The sequence below is a fragment of the Amia ocellicauda genome, chromosome 6 (genome assembly GCF_036373705.1).
Source record: "Amia ocellicauda isolate fAmiCal2 chromosome 6, fAmiCal2.hap1, whole genome shotgun sequence".
Taxonomy (NCBI): Eukaryota; Metazoa; Chordata; class Actinopteri; order Amiiformes; family Amiidae; genus Amia; species Amia ocellicauda.
The window spans coordinates 3,464,019-3,487,381 of record NC_089855.1 but is presented as its reverse complement, the minus strand read 5'-3'; the positions used below and the strand labels follow the sequence as shown (position 1 = coordinate 3,487,381).

The 23,363-nt window shown below is 42.1% G+C and overlaps 1 protein-coding gene across 1 annotated transcript; it reads left to right on the top strand.

The window, feature by feature from the left end:
- Positions 1 to 610: 610 nt before the first annotated feature.
- LOC136751689 (olfactory receptor 2AT4-like) lies at positions 611 to 22,774 on the top strand. Its single transcript, XM_066707481.1, has 2 exons — positions 611 to 881; positions 21,828 to 22,774. The coding sequence occupies exons 1-2, from the start codon at positions 611 to 613 to the stop codon at positions 22,772 to 22,774; spliced, it is 1,218 nt and encodes a 405-aa protein (XP_066563578.1).
- The last annotated feature ends 589 nt before the right edge of the window (positions 22,775 to 23,363 follow it).

Genomic DNA, 23,363 nt, shown 5'->3' with positions numbered 1-23,363 from the left:
ACAAACATTGATAGTTTTCTTCAGATTTATTAATTCCTGAATAACCACCTTTGATAAAAGAAACCTTCAGGAAGTCTCTATATAGTTCCAGAAGCTCCCACTGAACAGAGCAGAAAGTTGTTGTGGATTTGTTTTTATTGGATTATATTTAAAGAATACTTATAGGTATGAATAAATCTGACCCTCATATTTTCTGGGATTAAATTACTTATTAATTACAAACCTGACTTGCTCTGTGCAATGCATTAAGATTACAGTATAACATTCTTAGCCTTTTTTCATCAGAACAAATAATGCGATCCATAAAACTTTCTTTGATATGAGTCGCAGAAATCCAGAGAGACATGCACCTCCAATCAAAAGTTTTTATTACAAGCAGCTGCAAGGAAGAGGTTCAAGAGGCGATCTCAAGAACAGTCTTAGAGAAGTTACAAACTACAGGCACTTTTATGCAGACCAGACAGGAGAAAGAAATAACAGGCCCACATGTCTGTCCCGTGTTGAGTGCAAGTTCGGTTTCTGCCTTACATCTGCTCAGGAAGACCCATATATAATCAAACCAGGGAGAATTAAGGCATATGTAATGTTTAATATAAGGGGGGTTTGTACGATGTATCAAGACCAAATTGCTGATGAAAACTGGTTCTTATTTGACCCCAAGACTTCCCTGCCCTCAGCCTCCTATTTCATCATTGTGGGAGTGCCATGCCTGCAGGAGCACTACACCACACTCTTCTTCATCTTCCTGCTTCTCTTCCTGGCCACCATCCTGGGGAACCTGATGATTGTGGTGCTGGTGTCCCTGGACCCCCGGCTTCACACACCCATGTACTTCTTCCTGTGGAAACTGGCTATCCTGGATATGCTGCTGACCATTATAAGTTCATTAATAATTTCATTAATAAATAAGTGATGAGGGCTGTTTGAGACACTGCAGGGTCAACAAAACATGCCACAAATCTGTTATATGAATTATCTGTAACGTACAGGAACAGGGGACGTAGTTGCGGTGCATGGTAGAGGTGGTCAGACAGGAGTGGGTCAAATACAGGACAGGGCAAACAAGGGCTAGGTAAGGACGTGGTCATGATAAAAGGCAAGGTTCAGACGAGCAGGCAAACAGGGGAAGTCCAGGGACGGGGTCTCAATGATATTTCAAAGCACTAGGCGTGAGATTGTAGCTAACACTGACAAAACTTAACAAAGTATGAAAGACAGTGAGGGGTTTATATGTGGAGCAGAGGGAAGCAAGAATCCAAGTGGGGAGGTGCAGAGTGAATGGGAGCAGAGGGTGATTGAACAAGTGCACATAGTGTTCAGGAATGTTGAATGATGGAATGAAGCTGGGAGAAGTGATGGGCGATGGCGACATCGTTTGGGGATATGTGGAGGTGCATTTAGACGGGGCCTGTGACATCATCTTTCTTTTGTATGTATTTTTAATGCTTTTCATAGCCCAGAATAAGACAAAGAAAGGAAGAAATCAATAATTTCTTAATTATATTTAAAACCACTGCAGTTATTTATGTTGTAACAACAGACTCATGAGGATTTAAGAATTTAACTGTATACAGAGTGACTAAGGCAGAAATAAGACAATATATTCAATGCAAAAGGAATCCAAATAAACTATCTCTCTTTACTTCACTTTTCAGCCCACTGCCTTCCCAGATGACAGCAGAAGAATTACTTTCATCATAACCCTTTAGACAGGAAAAGCGTTGCAATGGGTGTCAGTGGTATGGACACAGCCAGGGACCATCACACACACCTTGAGGGTTTTCCTGGCTCAGTTCAAAGATGTTTTCAACCATCCAGCAGATTGAGGCGAGCAGGTGAGCAGCTTCTGGCCCTGAAGACTCTGTATAGGAAGTTGAAGAAAATGTTTTGTGAAAATTATATAATGTTTTATATTAATACTAGCATTAGAAGTAGCTTGTATACAGACTGAGCAGATTAGCTTTAGCAAGCTAAGTAAAGGGTCAACAAGGTTGATTTGTTAGAAACTCCTGTCAGTAATAAAAGATCACACAGTGCCGAAATAGCCTACAGCTGTCTGCTGAAAATTTGTTTATGACTTAATCGTTTCTCCAGATAGGCAGGAATTGTTTCTGTTAATGAGTGATTGACACTAGGTAAATGATGACCGTGGGATCGCATCTTCCTAGTGCACATCAAAGACAGACATCTGCTTTTTGGATCCATCACCTCTTCATGGGAGGACAGATCATAAACGGACCCGGACCTGTATCTTCTGATTGGATGAACGGCCATAAGATGTTACGTCATTTTCCTATCTCACTGAAGGAATTTTTCCTGACGTGGAGCTTCCGAGCCGGCTGATTAAAGTTTTATTTGCTTTATCTCAACGACTTCTCCAATTATTTCCGAGACGTTTCTACAACTTGGCGTCAAGAAAGAGGATCTGAACTTGCCTCCACTCCCGGGACCAAAACAAGGGTGAGTGTAAGGATTTTTATATAACATATTCATATATTAACTGTTGGGGATAATTAAGTTTGATGGGCATACTGATTATTTAACCTACTGTAACCATGTAACTCATTGTATTGTATTCTTATTGTAGGATTAGCCTTTAACAGAAGTTGCAGAATTAACATTGTTAAAATATCTCACTGGAAATGTTGCCGTGGCAAGGGGGGCTGAAATTTGTCATTGTTGCAGAAATAATATCATAAATAACATACTCGCGCATAACTATTTCTGTGAAGGTCTAGACAATTGAACTCACGGCCTTCTTGACTTGACTTCTTGGAAATGTCAAACCGCAAACTCCCTATATTTATATTATATTTTGAGGAACAGCTCAGAGCTAATAACATAAACAATATACATGCTGCTCTACAGACAAACCAAAAATAAGATAGAGTCCCACGTTATCTACTACTAGGCAAACCGTGCAGCTGTGTTAACTGAAACTCTTGAGTGTGTTATGAATGTTATGACTTATGAGATCGAACACATTTCATGTCTGCCTAGCAAATAGATCTGTAATATGTTTGTAATATCTGTATGTACCTGCCCCGGAACTCTTGGCAATCAGACTTCTGACATGTATAAAAGTGTGTGTTGTTTCAAAAATAAACTGAAGACAAACGATCTGGCATTGTGTCGGTGACTTTACTTCCCGGGCTCGTAATGCACTGAAGGGTTCCTACTGTTGCTGTGATACACTTGGGAAGCGATCCACGTGTACCTGAAGGGTTTTGACTGGCAGTCAAGTTGTACCTTAACAGTGAGTATCTTTAAAAAATTACCACCCTGTATATTTAGATTTGATCTCGGGATTGTGTGAGGCTCTCAGATTGTAATTTAAAGAGAACCTGTGGAGAGGTAGAGGTAAAACAAATAGAAAGGTTGACTGTACAGCGGAGGTTCACAGTAGGGTGTTCACAAGTAAGACAGATCTGCGGGGAGAGATACCAAAGGAACCTAAAGGTACGACAAGGCCTACTGAGCCCCAAGTTAAGCAAGGAAATCCTTGTACGCTAGGGCCAGAGTTAGTGGCAGTCAAAGCCAGACGGAACCGGAGGTACTGTAAAGTCCAACAATATAGCCCCATCGTTGGCAAAGATAGGGTTGGCATAATGGCATTATAAGACGTGTCTATATGTGAATACCTACAAGAGAAGTTTAAAAAACTTCAACTTAAGATGGAAAAGGCAGGATGGGATCCTGACTGGGTTCCCAAACAGCATAGAGAATGGTGGAATAAGGAAAAGAGAGAGAAAACCAATAAAGCTTCCGTAATTCTTTGTCAATATAGTGTGAAATTAGAGAAGAAACGAATCGCAATGATTGAGGAAAATACAGCAATAAAAGAATAAAGAGAGAAAGTCACTGAGATGCAAACAGAGATAGATAATGGGAAAAGAATTAGAAATGAGGAAGAGAAAAATAAAGAACGAACTATTAATGTAAGGAAGCAAGCGCAAGCACCTTGGGGGCACATATAGAAGGCGATGAACCTGACTGGGATGATTTAGACCGAAAAGCCTGGGAACATGAATGCGAAAAATATGGGGGATGTGGATTTGGTGCTTCTGCCCCTCCACCATATAAACATTCAGACAACCCCACTGATAATAGAACAGAGTCTAAACTTTACCCAGATTTGAGTTCATTCAAGTCAGAGAAAGTACAATTAGCACCCATAGAGATGCGCACTAGACAACATCTCTCTGCCGATGGACAATTGTATGCATTAACAAAGTAGGTGCATCGCCCCTTTACACCCGGAGAGAAACACACAATATTAAATGACCTTCCAAAACTTAAATCCAATCATGGGAATCTGGACTTCTGGGAAAAATGTTATGAGATGTTAGATGTACATCAAATGCACGCTAAAAACATACATATAATAATTAAAACTAAATGTCCAAGGCCAATCTGGGATGGGTTAACCCCAGCCCAGCAGGATGGTACCTGGACAACAGCTGGAAATGATAATAATAATCTAAGGATCACTAACTTCATCACGGTTGTAAAGAGCTATATCTACCATAACACAAAACGGAGGTAAATGTTACAATTGCGGAAAAATAGGACATGTCGCTAAAGACTGTCGGTCCAAATCAACCTGCCCTAAGTGCACTTTCTGTGGGAGGACAGGGCACACGGGGGACAAGTGCTGGAAGGCAGGCGCTCCAGGCGAACACGAAGCGCCCTGGAATCAGACCAAAGCAAACCCTGATCAGCCGAGAGGAAACGCGGTGCTTCTGCAGATCATCCAAGATCTGACAGAGAAACTAAATAGGAAATAGGTCGCCTCGACCCCCGAGGTCGGTACAGGGGAAGATCCCTGCCTCCACATAACCGCACTGTTAGGGGGTCAGCAGTGTTCAATGTTGGTGGAACAGGCGCCTCTGTCTCGATAACCGATCTCCCCCTCCCACTGACTAAACGCAGACCAAAGATCTCAGGTGTAGGCGGCACATGTATCACGGCCACACTCAGCACACCTCAACTTTTAGAAATAGGCGATCTCCTAATACCAGTGTCTTCTTGGGTTTGTAAAAACCCAGAGGGGACAATATTAGGCATAGATATCCTTTGAGAAGCCGGAGCACTAGTGGATGCTAATAATAATCGCATAATATGGACCAATACACACAGGAATAAAAAGGATACACAAAGATACACAACAAATTGTGCTAGTATCTCACTCACACCATCAACACCTCACATATGGCCAGACACACCACTTGGACATGTGTGTCAGGCATTTCCTGATGTTTGGGCAACACATAAACAAGATTGTGGTCTGGCAAAAAAAATAGAACCTATAGTTATCCCAGGTCCATTACACAAAGCACATAAACAGTATCCTATTAAACCAGAAGCTTTTACGGCAGTTCAGACAATTATTCAAACATTGCAAAATGAAGGAATAATACGCAAAATGCATTCAACCACTAATTCTCCAATCTGGCCAATGGCCAAACCAGATGGCTCATGGCGACTTACAATTGATTACACACAATTGAATAAAGTTACACCTCGGTTACACCCGATTGTAGCCAATCCCAACACTATATTAAACGATTTGAAACCCGAACATTCAATTTTTACGGTCCTAGATATTAGTAATGGATTTTGGAGCCTGCCACTCCACTTTGATTCCCAAGATAAATTTGCGTTTACTGTATGCGGCAAACAGTACACGTGGACTAGAGTGCCACAGGGATTTCACAACAGCCCGACACTCTTTCACCAGTAAATGGCCAAGACTTTAGAAGGAATAGATCTGACACCCTGGAATAGTTTAATCATCCAGTACGTGGATGATCTTTTGATTGCGTCTCCTGATGAGACCGCACACTTAATTACAGTCCTTGGTGTCTTACAAACAGCAGGATTTAAAGCAAGCCCTAAGAAAGCACAAATAGGCCTAACTAAGGTTCAATATCTCGGACACATTTCACAAGGACAAAAATCTATGACGCATAATAGGCAAGAAGCCATTCTAAATATGCCAAAACCACATAATGTTACGGCTGTGCGTAAAGTTATGGGGCTCCTTAATTATTGCAGCACTTTCATCCCTAATTTCACACATTTCACACAAACCATTTCACCTCTACTGTTCCCAAGATGGGATCTATTATACAGCAGTACTAACACAGGAACATGGGGATAGGCAACATCCCGTCGCCTATTACTCCACAAAGCAACCTACGGTAGCAGCAGGCATGCATCGCTGTATGGCAGCAGTAGACTGCGCCTCTTGGGCAGTGCAGGCATGCGAGCCGATTGTAATGAACACACAGTTGATTCTGCACACAGGACACACGTTAGTTGAATTATTACACACCGGCAAATTGCGTTCAGTCTCCGATAGTAGACGAGCTAGTTGGGAAGCCGTTTTGCTAACTAGAGATAAATCCATACAAATAATAAAAGACACACAAGTAAACCCAGAAGATGGGATGTTAGGGGAGGGAGAAGAGCATACATGCTCTGAGCTGGTGCTCCAGGAGGACCACAGTCGCTTCCTAGAAAACCCCCTCACAGACCCTGACTTGGAACTATATGTTGATGGATCCAGGAAAATAAAGATGGAATCTAATAATAGATGGACACTGAAGGAAAGTTTGGCAAAAGCCCTGTTAACTACAGGCAAGGGATGGACAGTAGCGCTCCCCGGTGTGCTGTATAAACTTAGAGCGTAACCTAATCGGAGTACTCAGCTTTCTCCATATGAGTTCATGACAGGGAGAGCTTTGCAACTCCCTGCTGGCATCTGGGGTCCCATTGATCCCAGTGCTCCATTCAAAGACTATCTTAAACAATATGTGGCACAGCTATGTACACACTTAAAAAAACTTAGAACACAAGCACGTGATCTCCAGTCCCTCAGGGACTTGGAACTCAAAGAGGAAATGCCAACAACACTTCCTGAGGTTGGTTCGCAATTAATGTGTAAAATAATCCCAAGCAGACCAGGGCTCAGGCCCAAATGGACAGGACCGCATCATGTCCTTCTTTCTACAGACACTGCAGTCTGTATTGATGGACAGGACAGGGGTACTAGATGGAAACATTGGTCACAAGTTAAAAATTATAATCCAGGAGAACTGTGTACTAAACCCTTATCTTTTCTCATTCCTAGGAAAGCAACAGTTGCAGATTTCCTAGAATTTTGAGAGACATTCCCCTAACTGGTAAAGGTTTTGTCCCCCTACAGGTACTAAGGGATAATCCAGCATGAAGATGACTGTGTACACTACAGTATATGGACTGATCTGCCTGTCCTTAGTTGAATCATGAAGAGATAACAAATGTATCCAAATGCCATGCACCTTTGCAAATGCCCTTAATAAGATGAAATGTTGGGTTTGTTCCCACATTCCACACGACACTGAGAAAGGGGTTCCAATGATCCCCATTCCAATTCCAGTATTTTCTGATTATTCACAACTTAGAGTTGCCTCTAATGTATGGTATGCATATGATTATGGCTTAGGCATCACAGGAGAATGGTACTTTAGACCGAAGATGGATCAGAATAGAAGAGATTTTAAAATGCCATATATTGACTTGGCTCACAGTAACAAAGGATCTGTGTGTGTTTCATACTATAACCAAACCATGCAATCCCAATTTATAGGTAATAGTACTTGTAATCACACTGTGGCTATCGATGGCCTTGACTTTAGGTATCAGACTTGTCGATTTTACGCCCCATGGAATGGGACTTATTGGATATGTGGCATGTGGGCATATTGGGGACTTCCTTGTAAGTTCACAGGTTCTTGTTATTTAGGATTTGTGGTGCCAGCTTTGCGCCACACTGAAGATAAATACCTTCCAGATATAGAACAATTTACTCACCCTAAACGTGAGATAGGGGAAGGAGACAGGTTTGCTTCCATACTATTTCCTATGTATGGAGTTGGAAGAGCAATAAAGGAAATCAGATTAGTAGCTGGTATATTAGAAACATTAAGTATTTCTACAACTGAAGTTCTCAGCAATTTAACAACTGAAATAGTGGCTACGCGAACTGTTGCCCTCCAGAACAGGCTAGCTCTAGATTTCCTGCTAGCAGCACATGGAGGGACATGTGCCATTATAGGGCATGAATGCTGTACTTACATACCAGATAACTCCGAACACACTGATAATCTTATAGAGCACATTAGGAAAGCAACTACAAAGATACACCAGTCCTCCGGAGGAAAAACCCTCTGGGAATGGCTTGCTGATACCTTTGGTAATCTGGGTATGATTTTGTTACAAGGATTGATATCAGTAGTTACTATTCTGCTATGTCTGTAAACCTCATAATGTATTTACTATGGTTACAGCTGCAATTAAAACACCCTCGTTGGCAGACTTTCTCTAAATTTCTACTAAACGACACCGTCCCTCACTCGGGAGGAGCAAAACTCTTGGTTCTGGAGGCTCCATGTGACTGAGGACAAATGGATTTAGTATCAAAGGCAATAAACCTCATGACTCAAGGAAAACCAAAGGATGCATTGGAAAGATACTATTACAAAGGTCACTCTGCTCCATGAGACGCCTTCAGGACATTCTGTACATTCACATTTAGGGGCACACACTTATCACTCGAGCCGGTCAATTAGACCGATTTGGTTATTAAAATTTGAATTACTCTGTGTTCCTAAATACACTGCACATACCCGTTCGTGACTTTTCCTAAATATATGTATTAAACATGCCTACCACGTTTTAGCTGGATAAACACGAAAATAAATAAGTTATAAACACATTTACCTAGAATAGCCAAAATCGGGTTATTTTGACCGGTCATTTAAATGCATAATAACTCGAATATAACGCATAATCCTGCCTGCCCCTTTACAATACAGTCAGTCTGGCGAATGAAGAGAGCTCGTTTTGGAAATGCCATGTACACTCACCTAAAGGATTATTAGGAACACCTTACTAATACTGTGTTTGACCCCCTTTCGCCTTCAGAACTGCCTTAATTCTACGTGGCATTGATTCAACAAGGTGCTGAAAGCATTCTTTAGAAATGTTGGCCCATATTGATAGGATAGCATCTTGCAGTTGATGGAGATTTGTGGGATGCACATCCAGGGCACGAAGCTCCCGTTCCACCACATCCCAAAGATGCTCTATTGGGTTGAGATCTGGTGACTGTGGGGGCCAGTTTAGTACAGTGAACTCATTGTCATGTTCAAGAAACCAATTTGAAATGATTCGACCTTTGTGACATGGTGCATTATCCTGCTGGAAGTAGCCATCAGAGGATGGGTACATGGTGGTCATAAAGGGATGGACATGGTCAGAAACAATGCTCAGGTAGGCCGTGGCATTTAAACGATGCCCAATTGGCACTAAGGGGCCTAAAGTGTGCCAAGATAACATCCCCCACACCATTACACCACCACCACCAGCCTGCACAGTGGTAACAAGGCATGATGGATCCATGTTCTCATTCTGTTTACGCCAAATTCTGACTCTACCATCTGAATGTCTCAACAGAAATCGAGACTCATCAGACCAGGCAACATTTTTCCAGTCTTCAACTGTCCAATTTTGGTGAGCTTGTGCAAATTGTAGCCTCAACAAGGCATTATCGCCCACAGGACTGCTGCATACTGGTTGTTTTTCCCTTTTCACACCATTCTTTGTAAACCCTAGAAATGGTTGTGCGTGAAAATCCCAGTAACTGAGCAGATTGTGAAATACTCAGACCGGCCCGTCTGGCACCAACAACCATGCCACGCTCAAAATTGCTTAAATCACCTTTCTTTCCCATTCAGACATTCAGTTTGGAGTTCAGGAGATTGTCTTGACCAGGACCACACCCCTAAATGCATTGAAGCAACTGCCATGTGATTGGTTGGTTAGATAATTGCATTAATGAGAAATTGAACAGGTGTTCCTAATAATCCTTTAGGTGAGTGTATATGAACATGACTGATTCAGGGGGCATCAGTGATACGGGCAATGACAGATATTTCGTGGGTTTGTGCCAGTGCTGTGAAAACATTGCGAGTGAATGGCACCAAGTGGTACCAAGTGCTTTTACTCTACTGATCAATACGCGATCGCTACTGCACAGTACAGAGTGCAATAACGCAGGCACATCGAACAAAATAATGATTCACGGACATTATCAGCGGAGGAGCATTTATTATGATGGTATATATTCATGGAGCAAAAGTATTCACCTGGAGAGGCTGTCAAAATGCAGTGTGAGGGACGAGCTCATGCAGGAAAGTACAGAAACTGTCCTGTGTGACTGTACGAGCTGTCAGGTATGCAGGCTAAATATATAGTAAATAGTTTATTGAAATACAAAACTACAGTGAATACAAGCACTATATGTTGAAAACAAAGTTTACATGGTGTTGAAAATGTTTACTTTAGTGTACAATTATGTTTTGATAAATGCAATAGTTATTTTTGAACTATAAAATATTGCTTTTGAGAATTATTTCAATATTTACATTTGCACTTGTTTCATTATCTTATTGTATGCCATTTTTGAGCTTTTTGCTTATTGTAGACTATATAGTTATTCATGTTTTGACTGCAGTGTGCACGTTTAAAAAAAAAGTGCGTTGTTATTTATAGCAATAATATCAATGTTTTAAGATTATATTTCAATTTAAATACTACATTTGTGCTATGCAAATGTTGGATTTGAAGTTCATGAATACAACTTCTGAGTTTTATATGATGGTTTGCCTTTGATCGTCATATCACAGCTATTAAAGAGCTATCGGTTACAATGACCGGCTATGGCGCTTGAAGGTAGTTTGAAATGTCGGCGCTTCTAGTGTTAAATGGTACAATGCTGTTAAGGGTGGTGTTTGTGACTTCAGAGAGTAGATGGCTGCCTATTGCAAAAATGATGTGGCGATCCTTAAAGAAGCATGTGTAAGTTTTCGAGCCGAGGTTATCAAGACCTCTGGGCTTGACCTTTTACAATGCGTGACTATAGCATCTCTCTGTATGAAAATGTATCGAGCCAATTTCTTGCAGAAAAATACTATAGCCGTCACCACTTCTGACAACTAGACAAAAAAACTTTTCGACTGTCTCCATACAGTGGTTGGAATATCTAACTACCCAGGATGACATAATGATCAGTCATGCTTTAAACCGCGGGGAGGTCAAAATGGGTCCCTACCGCTTACGAGTTTGCCGGTTGTATTTTCCACGGGTGCCCGCAATGTTTCGTTCCAAACACATTTAATCCCGTAACTCAAAAACTCTGTGGTGATATGTACTATGATTTTCAGGAACGAATTGAAACTTTAAAAAGCACCTATGGTTTGAACGTGGTGGTGATTTTGGAACATGAGTGGACAGCCCTGAAGCAGCAGGATGAGGGGGTGCGGTGCTTCATGGAAACCTTTGACTTTCCAGAACGTCTCGAACCCCAGGAGACATTATTTGGGGGCCGGAATAACTTGATGACCCTGGTCCAAAGTTTTGTAACCGAAAAAAACGTGCCTCCTCGTGAGATTATAACTTCTGGAAACCAAATCTATCGGAATAAAAAGGGTTACACGTTGGAAAATAGGTCACTTAACAAACGGTTCAGGGTGGTGTACAATAAAGGGGTGTTGATGCCCGACTATAACACTCTACCTTATGGATATTAGCGGTGGTTTTGATAACAGACTTCAGCATCCTTTTTCATGTATTATAGCCGGTCCCTCCAACTCAGGTAAGAACTATCTTATAAAGAACGTCATAGAAAATGTGGAAGCGACCAAGTCCCAAAATCTCAACAACATAGTGTGGTTCTACTCTTGCTGGCAGCCACTCTACGATGCTTTGGCAGCGAAAAAAAAAAATCTGAAAATTGTACAGGGAGTCCCTGAATCACCGTGCGACGACGATTTGTTCCCCCCAAGTCAAACTAATCTAGTGGTCCTTGACGACCTTATGGAACTGGCCAGTGACAATAATAAAGTGGAAAAAGTCTTCACAGCCTACATTCATCATAGGAATTTAAGTATTATTTATTTAGTTCAATTTTTTTTTTCCAAGGTAAAAAAAGCCGCACTATTAATTTAAACGCTAATTATATAATTCTGTTTAAAAATCCCAGAGATAAACTACAGGTTACCGTCTTGGCTCGTCAAATGTACCCCAAACAGACAAAGTTCTTTTTGGAGGCTTTTGAGGACGCTACCAAAAAACCCTACGGGTACTTGCTCTCCGACTTAAAAGCACAAACGTTTTAATAATGGAACATGCTCAGAAAATGTTTTTGGTCCCTCAGGAACAGCTTGAAAAACTGAGAAAAAATGTTGTCGGGCCAGAAACCCTCAGACAAACTGTCGAAAATAACTTGGACTCTGAAATGAAAGCTATATTAGCCAGGGGTGATTTAAATCAGCATTCCAAAACCAAATTGTATAGTGCCACGTTACAACGATATCTCCGTCTGGTTCGGCAGGGGGAAAAAGATTACAACACCTTAACTTTAAACATGGCCTCTCAAGAAAACGGGGTTGTGGATGTGGGGGCTGTGGCTGATAAGGGTTTTGATGCTCAGGCCGCTGTGATTGCGGATACCGATCCTGTTGAGGGCTCTTCCTCCTCGCCAGAGGTCGATGTTGTAACCGATGTTTTAAGAAACATGACTTCCAGAAGCAAAAGAAATGCTGAATATATCCTACACAAAATGGTTCAGAAACCGCAGGTAACGGCTTGGAATGAATAGGGGAAATTTGTTTTTAAAGGGCAATAGATCAAAGGATTACATATGTTTGATTTGCTGAAGAGTGTCACTAGTACTAATAAGATCCCTGCTAGCCGCAGACCTGTAGGCTGGAATTCTTTTCTACATGCGATGGCCTGTCTGAACATTCCCCAATCAACAGTGCCTAACCAGGAGACACGCCAAAAAATACACATGTGTAAAGAGGGGGAGGCTGAATGGGGAGCTAAAACCCCAACTGCTCATTACTCACCCAGTGCTAAGCGAAGGACCTCAGGACCTAGCACATGTTGGGTCGCTTATTAATAGCCTGTTATTATTTGTAAAACAGTGAATGAAGACCGACAACCAATTGTAATTATTTATTTTATCTTTTATTTTTCAAGTGTTTACAAATGTGTTCTTTATAACATGCACCGTGTCTTGTATAATAAGTGTGTTAAATAAATGATTTTCTTCAAAGACTGATTCCTATTTTTCTCCTTAACATGCATGAGATCTTTTAAAATCCTCACTAGAGCAGCCAGTCTGTATACAAGGGTGGTTAGATCCATAAGTAACAGGAATATAAGGGGCAGGATACATTGTCCTGACAAACTGTCACTTTTTTATCATTCTGTTCTAAATCATCGCTGTACAGAGTCATAATGTCTGGATATGATCGGCCTCTATGATATAAGAAAAACACACAATGTTGGCCACAAGTGGTGGTCTGCAGACTTTGTACTTGACGCCCGTTGTAAAGGTTTTCTTGATAGTTGTTGAGCAAAAAGTTATGGATCCTCCGGGGGTAAGGTCTGAAATCTGGGGGGTGGCCATAGGAATCAAAAAATTCACCACGGTGCTCCTCCCTTAGATAAATAGCCATCTAATGTACTCCAGGCATATTTTTAGGGTGAGTATTGATTATGTACATTGCGGGTAAATTTTTGATCTTAAATTTAGGCAGCTGGTCGCAAGCATAGACGCCTTGAAACAGTTTGTGTGTACAGGCTTATTGAGCTCTCTGGTGTTCATTTTAATAATAATCATACAGAACGTTTCTTCTCTGATTCACCTCAATAATGTTGTCAAACACAGCGTACACGATCATATTTACCGTGCGGGGTAGAGACTGCTTAAAACGCATCTCCAGACACATGTTGCCTGTTTTCACCAGTGAAAAATGTTGTCCACACTCTTCGTCGGGGGTCAGGTTGAAGCCGTACAGCGTGTAGCCGCTACAGTATTCCTGGCGATTGATCACCAGAGGTTGATCCTTGAGATGGCGACCCATAGCCAATACAAGACTGTAATATTCCCGAACAGCATTGCTGTTTTCAAAGTCCGGTTGAAAAGGTTTGGACGGCACCTGCACTCCGTCGACGTACAACACTATAAATTGGGCGTTATAATGTTAAAGGGGTTCTTGTTGTAAACCCCGGTAAAGGCATCATTATCCACTAGACCTATAATAACCTGTTTTGGGAGCTGCCCTAGAAAAACATTTTCTTGATTCATCACTCGAGTCCCTGCGGGGATACTGTGGACTTTCATATAGACCCTTTCTATCGGGTACTTGGCATTTGCCGTCATTAACCCCTGCACGTGTCCTAGTTTAACTGTTGGGGATACTGCTGGGGATAATATATTCAGTTTATATTTTTCAATATCAGGGGTCATCAGACAGAAAGCATTTTTGCTCCAGATCATTTTAATTTTAATGTCTACCCCATTGAGCATGAGTTTTTCTTGAAAAAATATGTCCGCATGAATATGCCCCATTAGCTCAAAGGTCCATCCTTCTGCTGAAAAGGCTGCTCTTTTTTGCAAGCCCTCTATATCCTCTATATAAGTCGTCCATAGCTTCTGGGGTGTCTTTGAAGAACAGGCCAGGACTGAACTGCTTGCTTAAGTTCTCCTCGCTATAATTAAGGATACACTCCGTCATGGCTCTATAGGGGTAGGTACTGCTGCTTTGACTAATGAGTCAATCACCCAGGGTCACATCCACTTGCGAAAACATGGTGGCCACAGGGTAATTGATGACACCAACGTTGGCTGCCTTCACTGTTGCATCCCCATCCTCATCATCCACTCTGCAGTTGATTAAAATGACAGTGTTGTTCAAATCAATATAATCTTCCCCATTTCCTGCTATGAAAACTCCACAGGGACTATTTCTGAAATTGCGGAAAGAGGCGGAATCTCTACATAGATGCTTTTATCTATACTCGTTTGGGTGTACGGGACTGTAAACAGGTCCATTTCTGATTTAACACATTCTTCTTATAGGCTATGGACAAAAGACATGTTTAAAAGATGTAACCTGAGGCTCTATTGGTCTTTATTTGAGACTTTCTTTTTGCAGGTTTTTTCTTCTGCTGCTTCCGTCTCCGCGGGTTTCTGCAGTGTGTTGAAGAATGAGCGAGTCTGCATTTTTTGTTAGCCAGGGGTCTTCGTTGCCCTGGTGGATGTCTGCTGCTTCTTCTTTTACCCCTGCCCCTCAACAGCACCATGAGTCCCGAACCCTCCTGATGCTCATGGCTAGCCGAGCGGTTCATAACATTGGCGAACACGTCACTAACAATGTTTTTAGCCGCTGATTTCAAGTGGGGTCTGGCTATAGCAAAGCCTCTCTTGAGCAGGGGTACGTCCATTCTAAAAAGACCATGAAAGAGTCCACCTAGACCAGCCCCATACATAGTGGGGGCTCATACAAACCCGGGCAAGCCATTCCCGGCTTGCATTTTGTAATAATCCACATAGGCACGAGGATCGACATATCCCCTTGAGATATCCATTTTGATAATGTACACACTGTTTCACAGCTTGAAAATATAGTTTGACTATAACTTTACCGAAACAGAGTGGTACGTTGATATTCTGATCTGATTTTACTTTGATCGTGATGTTGTCAAAGTGTGTCTTTGAGACTGGTACGTAGTGCGGCTTGTCATAAGTAACTGTGATCATGTCATTGCTTTTACCTTTAATAAGTACATTTCTCAAAAGAGGCACGTAACTATCCCTGACCCTCTGGTGGGCAATGATGTCTGTATAGATGTAAAGAGTGTAAAAACCACCCCTGATATCGGCCGGGAAGGGGGCCACCACGTCTGAGAATGAGTTCTCCGTGTCGGTATAGAAACCTAATATACGTCCCAGGGCCCCGCTGGTTTGAATACTAAGGCCAGCTTTTGACACAATGTACACTTGGTTTTTAATAGGATTGTAATATAACTTGAGGGAGGGGTTCCCATCTGAGAACTGCTTATTCATCTCATCTAATATTTTATCCACACTGTCGTAATAACCTCCTTGTATCGTGAATGACCATTGACTCTTTTTAACATGATCAAAAACTGAGAAGTTGGCATCCTTATTTTGTGAAATAGACCAAGTGTAAGGATACTGTATTTCCACCAACCCCACTTCTCATGAACCCCTTAGATTTATAGATTTTCCAAATTGCACCGTGTAACTGTATATTTCATTTTTAGGATATATATCGAGAGAGGAGTTACAGGGTAGAGTCACATAGAAAGCCGTCTGATTCCATCTTGAGAAATGAAAGTAATGCCCCCCACCACACCCAGGCGGGCCTCTTGTTATAAGGCTTGAATATCGCAAACCTGTTGCTATTGAACTTTTCAGGCCAGCCTCTCCATTTCACTAACACATATTTTTTCCGGTTTTGGGTTTTTTCCGTTATTATCTTTTCAACTCTGAATACTCTATCTTTACCCACAATAATTGTTTGTAACTCAGCAGCGTAAAATGTCCCTTCTATTTCCTCCCCGTCATAGTCTTTCAACCGGTTCACAGGGGGGTCTCTAGCCAACTGCTCGGTAACTGTAAAATATTAATCGGAAAATGTTTGTTTTGGCAAAAAGTGTTGCGCAACTTTGAAATTCTCACCACATCACCGACATAAGTAGACATACTTATAAGTAGTTTTCTCTGTCTTAATAAAGGGACCATATACATTTTTATAGACCTTAAAAGAATTACTCTTGTTAACATCTATAGGCAACACTTTAATGCTGGTTGTGATATCCTCGGTTGTAAGCTTCGATAAAATCCTGAACTTTATCAACATACTTGAACGTGTTGACAGCTGTAAAATATCTCCACATTTTGGTCTTCATGGTGCGGTTAAATCTCTCCACAACCGATGAAGCTCATTACCGGTGGTGAAATTATGTATATTGTCTCTTCAACAGATTCTGAAATTCTCTGTTGAGAAACTCTTTTCCTTTATCAGTCTGCAGTTTTTTTGGACACCAACCCTGGGACAATATATCCTCAAAGGCCCTTGTCACCACACTACCTGCGTATTTCGATAACACATCGATGCACATCAACATAAATTTGTGACCATTGTTATGTTTTGATAAATTTGACATATCAACTAGATCCATCTGCCATTGTGAGTCTATGTCAGTCACATAGACACGATTTCTTCTTAATTCTGAGCAGTTTATGTAGGGTATAGGCATCTTGTTCCCTTAGCCATTCTGAAACAACATCATCCTTAGCCTTAACCCCAGCCTCAGCGAGTCCTCTTTGAAAACCTTTCTTACCAGCCAAACCACTGGCCTTGGCCGAGTTGTAGTACAGATCCTTCATCTGGGGAGTTTGCCGCTGAACAAGTTTCTCTTTTATAGACGGCTCATTTTTCAGCTCCAGCAAAATCTCATCTATGATTTTCTGGACTTGCCCAGGGGTGGCCCACATGTGGGAGTAAGATAGCTCCTTGATTAGCACTGGCTTCAGCCATGGTTTGTTCAGTCTCCTGTAAAACACATTGAAATAGAATCGGAAATAATAGGCATCTGGTTCAAACAGACAGCTGTGCCTCAACTTGCTAGGGTGATTCCCTAGATGACAGACTGATTTCAGGGTTCAGTCGATAAGAGCCTGCAGAATATACACCAAGGCGCTTTTAACAACTCTGCTTACATCGACCCACATGCCGGGCATAAATCCTTCGTCTTCATCATGCCCCTGGGACAGCTGCTGCTCATTGGGTCACTCGGCGGGCTGTGGGTTGTTTCTACAACCGCTGGAACGCCCCCTTCCTGAGACGAGTCAGCGATAGACAGTGCAGCAAAAGCAGAACCATTCAGGATCTCCTGAGCCTGTGCATCCCAGAGACTAACTTCAATATCCATCACAAAGTATCCTGTTTCGTCTTGCGGAATCGGGGGTTGAGGTCCCGGAGGGTGGCAGCAGTCAGAGGTTTCAGGCATGTATACAGGTGAATAGAACCAATGTAGATCCCGGGATTGGAGAGGGTTGTAGAGCCTGTCAACATCCATCGCTTTTGGGTAAGACATTCTTAAGACATTTTTAAGCCTTGATCGGGGGTGATGCACTTTTTATATGGTCTCTGTACAACAGTCATCACAAGGTTTAGTTTGTAGAATAAGGATGGAATTATATAATCCATTTGTCACACACTGTGGGGCACAGGAACAGGGGAACCTAGTTGCAGTGCTGTGAGGGATGGTCAGACAGGTGTGGGCCGGGTACCATCAGGACAGGGCAATCAAGGCAGGGCAAGGACGTGGTCGTGGTCACGCACAAGGGTCAGGGGATCAGGCAACAGGCAATCAGGGGAGGAGCAAAGTCGTGGTTCAGAAGTCAAGCAGAAGGCCAAGGATATGCAGAAGATACAAGGCTAAACAAAGCACAGGAAGACAGCTCGGAATAGTTTGGAGGTGCAGTGCGAATGGGAGCCGAGGGTGATGGTGCTCAGGAATGTTGATCAATTAAATGAAGTTGGGAGAAGTAACTGGTAAGGAAGGGTGATGGTGACATCTACTGGGGATAGAGTGTCAGTGCTATATGGTGGCTGTGACACCTGAATGCCCTGAAGCCCAATTTCCATTTGTGTCCCCATGTGCATGTGTCCCTGGGGAGTTTGTTCCAGATTGTAACAACTGTGTGAAGAAGGGTCTCCTGTATTTCTGTCTTGAATGCCTTTAAGCCCAATTTCCATTTGTGTCCACAGGTCCGTGTGTCCCTGCAGATCTGGAACAGCTCCTCTGGTTTGATGTGGTCGAAGCCTTTCATGATTTTGAAGACTTGAATCAAGTCCCCAGTCTCCTCTGTTCCAGGGTGAAAAGCTTCAGTTCCCTCAGTCTCTACGAGTAGGACATTCCCTTCAGACCTGGAATAAGTCTGGTTGTTCTCCTCTGAACTGCCTCTAGAGCAGCAATATCTTTCTTGAAGTGTGGAGCCCAGAACTGTCCACAGTATCCAGATGAGCTCTAATTAGCGCTTTTGTCACGGCTGACCGGTGCACCGGACTGGATAACCCAGGCGCAGAGAGAAGGAGAAGAGTAGAGATAGACGAGGGTCTAGGGCAGGCAAACAGGATCCAAAGGGACAGGCAAGAGAGTAGTCAAAGGGCAGGCGGTGATTCAGGCAAAACAAGTCCTTAGGGAGAATCCGAGAGGCAGTGGTCAAGGAAACAGGCGAAAGGCACTTGAAAAGATATCTGGAATACTTAGAATTGTCTACACAAGGAAGAACAAAACTGAGCATTGATTTGTGGAGATGCAGGGGTTTAAATAGAGACCTGGGTGAAGCAGAGGACAGGGATGTGAGGTGCAGGGCCAATAGAGTTGGAGACAGAAGCTAGCATGTGCACATGGCTCTGTGGAATGTAACTGGAGTGATTGATGCTAATGAATGGAGAGAATGGTTTAGAACTTGGGAGATGACGACCTCTGGTGGCGAACAGGGGAATCGGTGAGTGAGGATGACACAGCATTATACAGTCTGAACATTAATGCCCTTGTTCTAAACTATATACTTTTGACAATATACCCTAGCATTGTGTTTGCCTTTTTTATTGCTTCCCCACATTGTTAGGATGGAGAAAGTGAGGAGTCCACATAGACTCCTAGGTCTTTCTCATGCGTTACTTCATCTAGTTCTATTCCTCCCATAGTGTAATTATAGTGGACATTTCTGTTACCTGCATGGAATACCTTGCAACTCCTCTAATCAACACCCTCTGTTTCCTATACATCTACCAGTTCATAATCCATCTAGTTACATTACCCTGAATGCCTACAGCCTCCAATTTGAGGATCAGTTTTCGGTGTGGAGCTTTACTATGCTGTTCACTGTCTGTGCTGCTTTTCTCAGCTATCTTTGTTGAATAAACAGCTTTAAAGAGTGAAGGAAACATTTCACATAGAAACAGACACCATTAAGCAATACAAGTCACAGGATTACTTAATGCACTCTCTAGAAAAGGTATTTCAGTTTGAATGTTTAACCTTGTGATGTGTATATGTTTTGTTTTGTTTGATTGGTTTTGTTGTGCTTGTTACATTAATCCTGCTACCTTGTCAGTCTCTGAAGTTTCCACTAAGATGCTTCAGGAACTGATAAAAGTATTTTCTTCTCACTGTAAGCCCTGTGTGTCTGATCCCTTTGGTGCTCCCCTTCTCTGTGTCTCTCTGAGGGTTAATAAAGACTGCAGCACTGCAGACAGCAGCCTCTGGGGTCAGTGCGAGAGGACGCTCATAAAAAACAACACGTGAAGAGACTGGTCCAGAAGAGCTGTGACTGGAGCTGAAGACTGAAGTGAACAGACACACAGCCCAGGTACCTGGCACTGAACTTCACTCCACACTGAGACACAGACCACAGACACGAACTGACTTCTGAAGGTTTGATCTTCTTTCAAACTACTTTGAAATTCAGATTCTACCACAGAATTACTCTGATATTGCTTTATACTGTTTCATCTAAGGAGGTTAAATGATGATATTCAATGACACTCCTATTATATATTTTACAGATTTTCACCAATACCATGTTTTCTAAATATGTTTCTAACTTATGTGTTGTTAATCAATTAGATCACATTCATGAATTGTATTTTTCTATATGCAGCATATATTGTAAATATTTAAATATATACATATATTTTAAACCTCAAAATGTAATATTTTTCATCTAATACATATACATTTGTTAACAAGATATATTCACAAACATTGATAGTTTTCGCCAGATGTATTAATTCTTGAATAACCACTTTTGATAAAGGAAACCTTCAGGAAGTCTCTATATATTTCCAGAAGCTCCCACTGAACTTTAGCAGAGCAGAAAGTTGTTGTGGATTTGTTTTTGTTGGATTGTATTTAAAGAACACTTATAGGTATGAATAAATCTGACCCTCATGTTTTCTGGAATTAAATTACTTATTGATTACAGTATAACATTCTTAGCCTTTTTTCATCAGAACACATAATGCGATCCATAAAACTTTCTTTGATATGAGTTGCAGAAATCCAGAGAGACATGCACCTCCAATCAAAAGTTTTTATTACAAGCAGCTGCAAGGAAGAGGTTCAAGAGGCGATCTCAAGAACAGTCTTAGAGAAGTTACAAACTACAGGCACTTTTATGCAGACCAGACAGGAGAAAGAGATAACAGGCCCACATGTCTGTCCTGTGAAGAGTGCAAGTTCGGTTTCTGCCTTATATCTGCTCAGGAAGACCCATATATGGTTAAACCAGGGAGAATTAAGGCATATGTAATGTTTAATATAAGGGGGGTTTGTACGATGTATCAAGACCAAATTGCTGGAGAAAACTGGTTCTTATCAGACTCTGTTCCCCTGGGTATCAGGGTTGCACTATGGCACAGTACCGTAGCACAGTGAGACAGTGAGACAGTGACCTTGTTCACACAGACACACAGGGAAAGAAATGCAGTTCTTCAGTGTTTTTTGTTCCTATTTATTGAGAGCTATGAATGAATCTGGAGGGCACTGTATAGACATAGGAACCTTAAATTACATTGAGATATAAAAGCAATATTTGAAGACATGTGATTGATGTGCTATTTAATATGATATCAAATATATTACATGACCACTTGTACAGATTTCATTATATTATACCATTGAAAAGAGAGATTGAAATCAAAATAATTACATCTGTTTTTTTAGTTTTTCTGTTTTCTGTTTTTCTTGTTAGTTGTTTACTTCTTCAATTTAGAGAAATGCATAAGTGAGCCAGTGTCCCCCTGTCCTCCCAGCTGCCCCTCTTCTCTTCATAGACCCTGTGTGGCTCTGAGTCATGAGTGACCCCAACGCCTCCCTGCCCTCAGCCTCCTATTTCATCATTGTGGGATTGCCAGGCCTGCAGGAGCACTACACCACACTCTTCTTCATCTTCCTCCTCCTCTTCCTGGCCACCATCCTGGGGAACCTGATGATCGTGGTGCTGGTGTCCCTGGACCCCCGGCTCCACACACCCATGTACATCTTCCTGTGGAACTTGGCTGTCCTGGATGTGCTGCTGACCATTACCATCACACCCAAGCTGCTGGCGGTGCTGCTGGGCTACAACAGGATTTCATTCACAGGCTGCCTTCTGCAGATGTACGTTTTAATTTCTACCAGTGCCACTGAAGTTTTCCTTGTGGCAGCCATGGCTTACGATCGGTATGTGGCTGTGGTGAAGCCACTGCATTACAACACCATCATCAGCACCAGGGTGTGTCTCATGATGATGGCCACAGTCTGGGTACTGGGTTTCCTTTCCCCGCTGGTATCTGTGGTCCTGGCCAGTTTACTACCATTCTGTACCTCCAACCATGTCTTACATTGTTTCTGTGACTACCCCTCTGTAATGTCTCTAGCCTGTGCTGATGTGACGGCCCGGGTGAATTACGCCCTGTTTGTCGCCATGTTGGTTGTCTGGGGGCCCTTCATATTTGTGCTGTTTACCTACTGCAGGATCATAATATCGGTGGTGAAAATGAAATCTATGCAGAGCCGGATGAAGGCCTTCTACATGTGCTTCTCCCACGTAGTGGTGGTGGTGCTGTACTACGTCTCCATGGCTGTGGTGTATATAGGGCTGAGAGTGGACAGCATTTCCCCCATTGGGCGCATTTTCATAGGTGGGCTGTACTACTTCCTCACCCCCCTGCTCAACCCCATCATCTACAGCTTAAGGAATGAGAAGATCAAGGCAGCAGCTCAGAGGTACTTTGGACTCAAGTTTGTCTTTCCACACACTGCCAAGAACACTGTCAGAGCTGCCGAATAAAACTCATTTTCATGTCCATTCCAGAGCAGTGACCCAGCCAATACCTCTGTAAATCCCTCAACAAAGAAGAAGGGAAACTGAAAAACAATCAAACAAAGGATGAATGGGCAAGTGGGGCAGAATTTAAAAGGTGCTGATAACTCCCATGAGCTGAGCTGTAGGGCTCTGCAGTAATAAGGGTTGGGAGATGATTGCCATTAGGATCTGTGCCCTTAAGGACTAACACATCTGTACGTGAGACCAGTTTTACAAAACCTTAATTATGTATCCATTGTAAAAGAATAAAACCAGTTTTAATGGAAAATGAAAGTGATCTTTGTACAAGAAAAGGTTTTGTAATTTTGCGAAGACAGAACCAGATGACATGTGCTGGTTTGACTGTATAAACTCAACCAATCAACCAGTTCACTGAATTCTTCAAGTTACACAATAGGTCCCCCCTGTGTCCAACTGTCCCCACATATGAAACAAAGCACAAGCATCATTTTGTTTTAGGTAACCCACACACACACATACGCACATTGTATACAGATCCTTATTTAAGAAAAAGCAAATAAATACCTTTTTTGCTTTTGGCCAGGTGTAAATG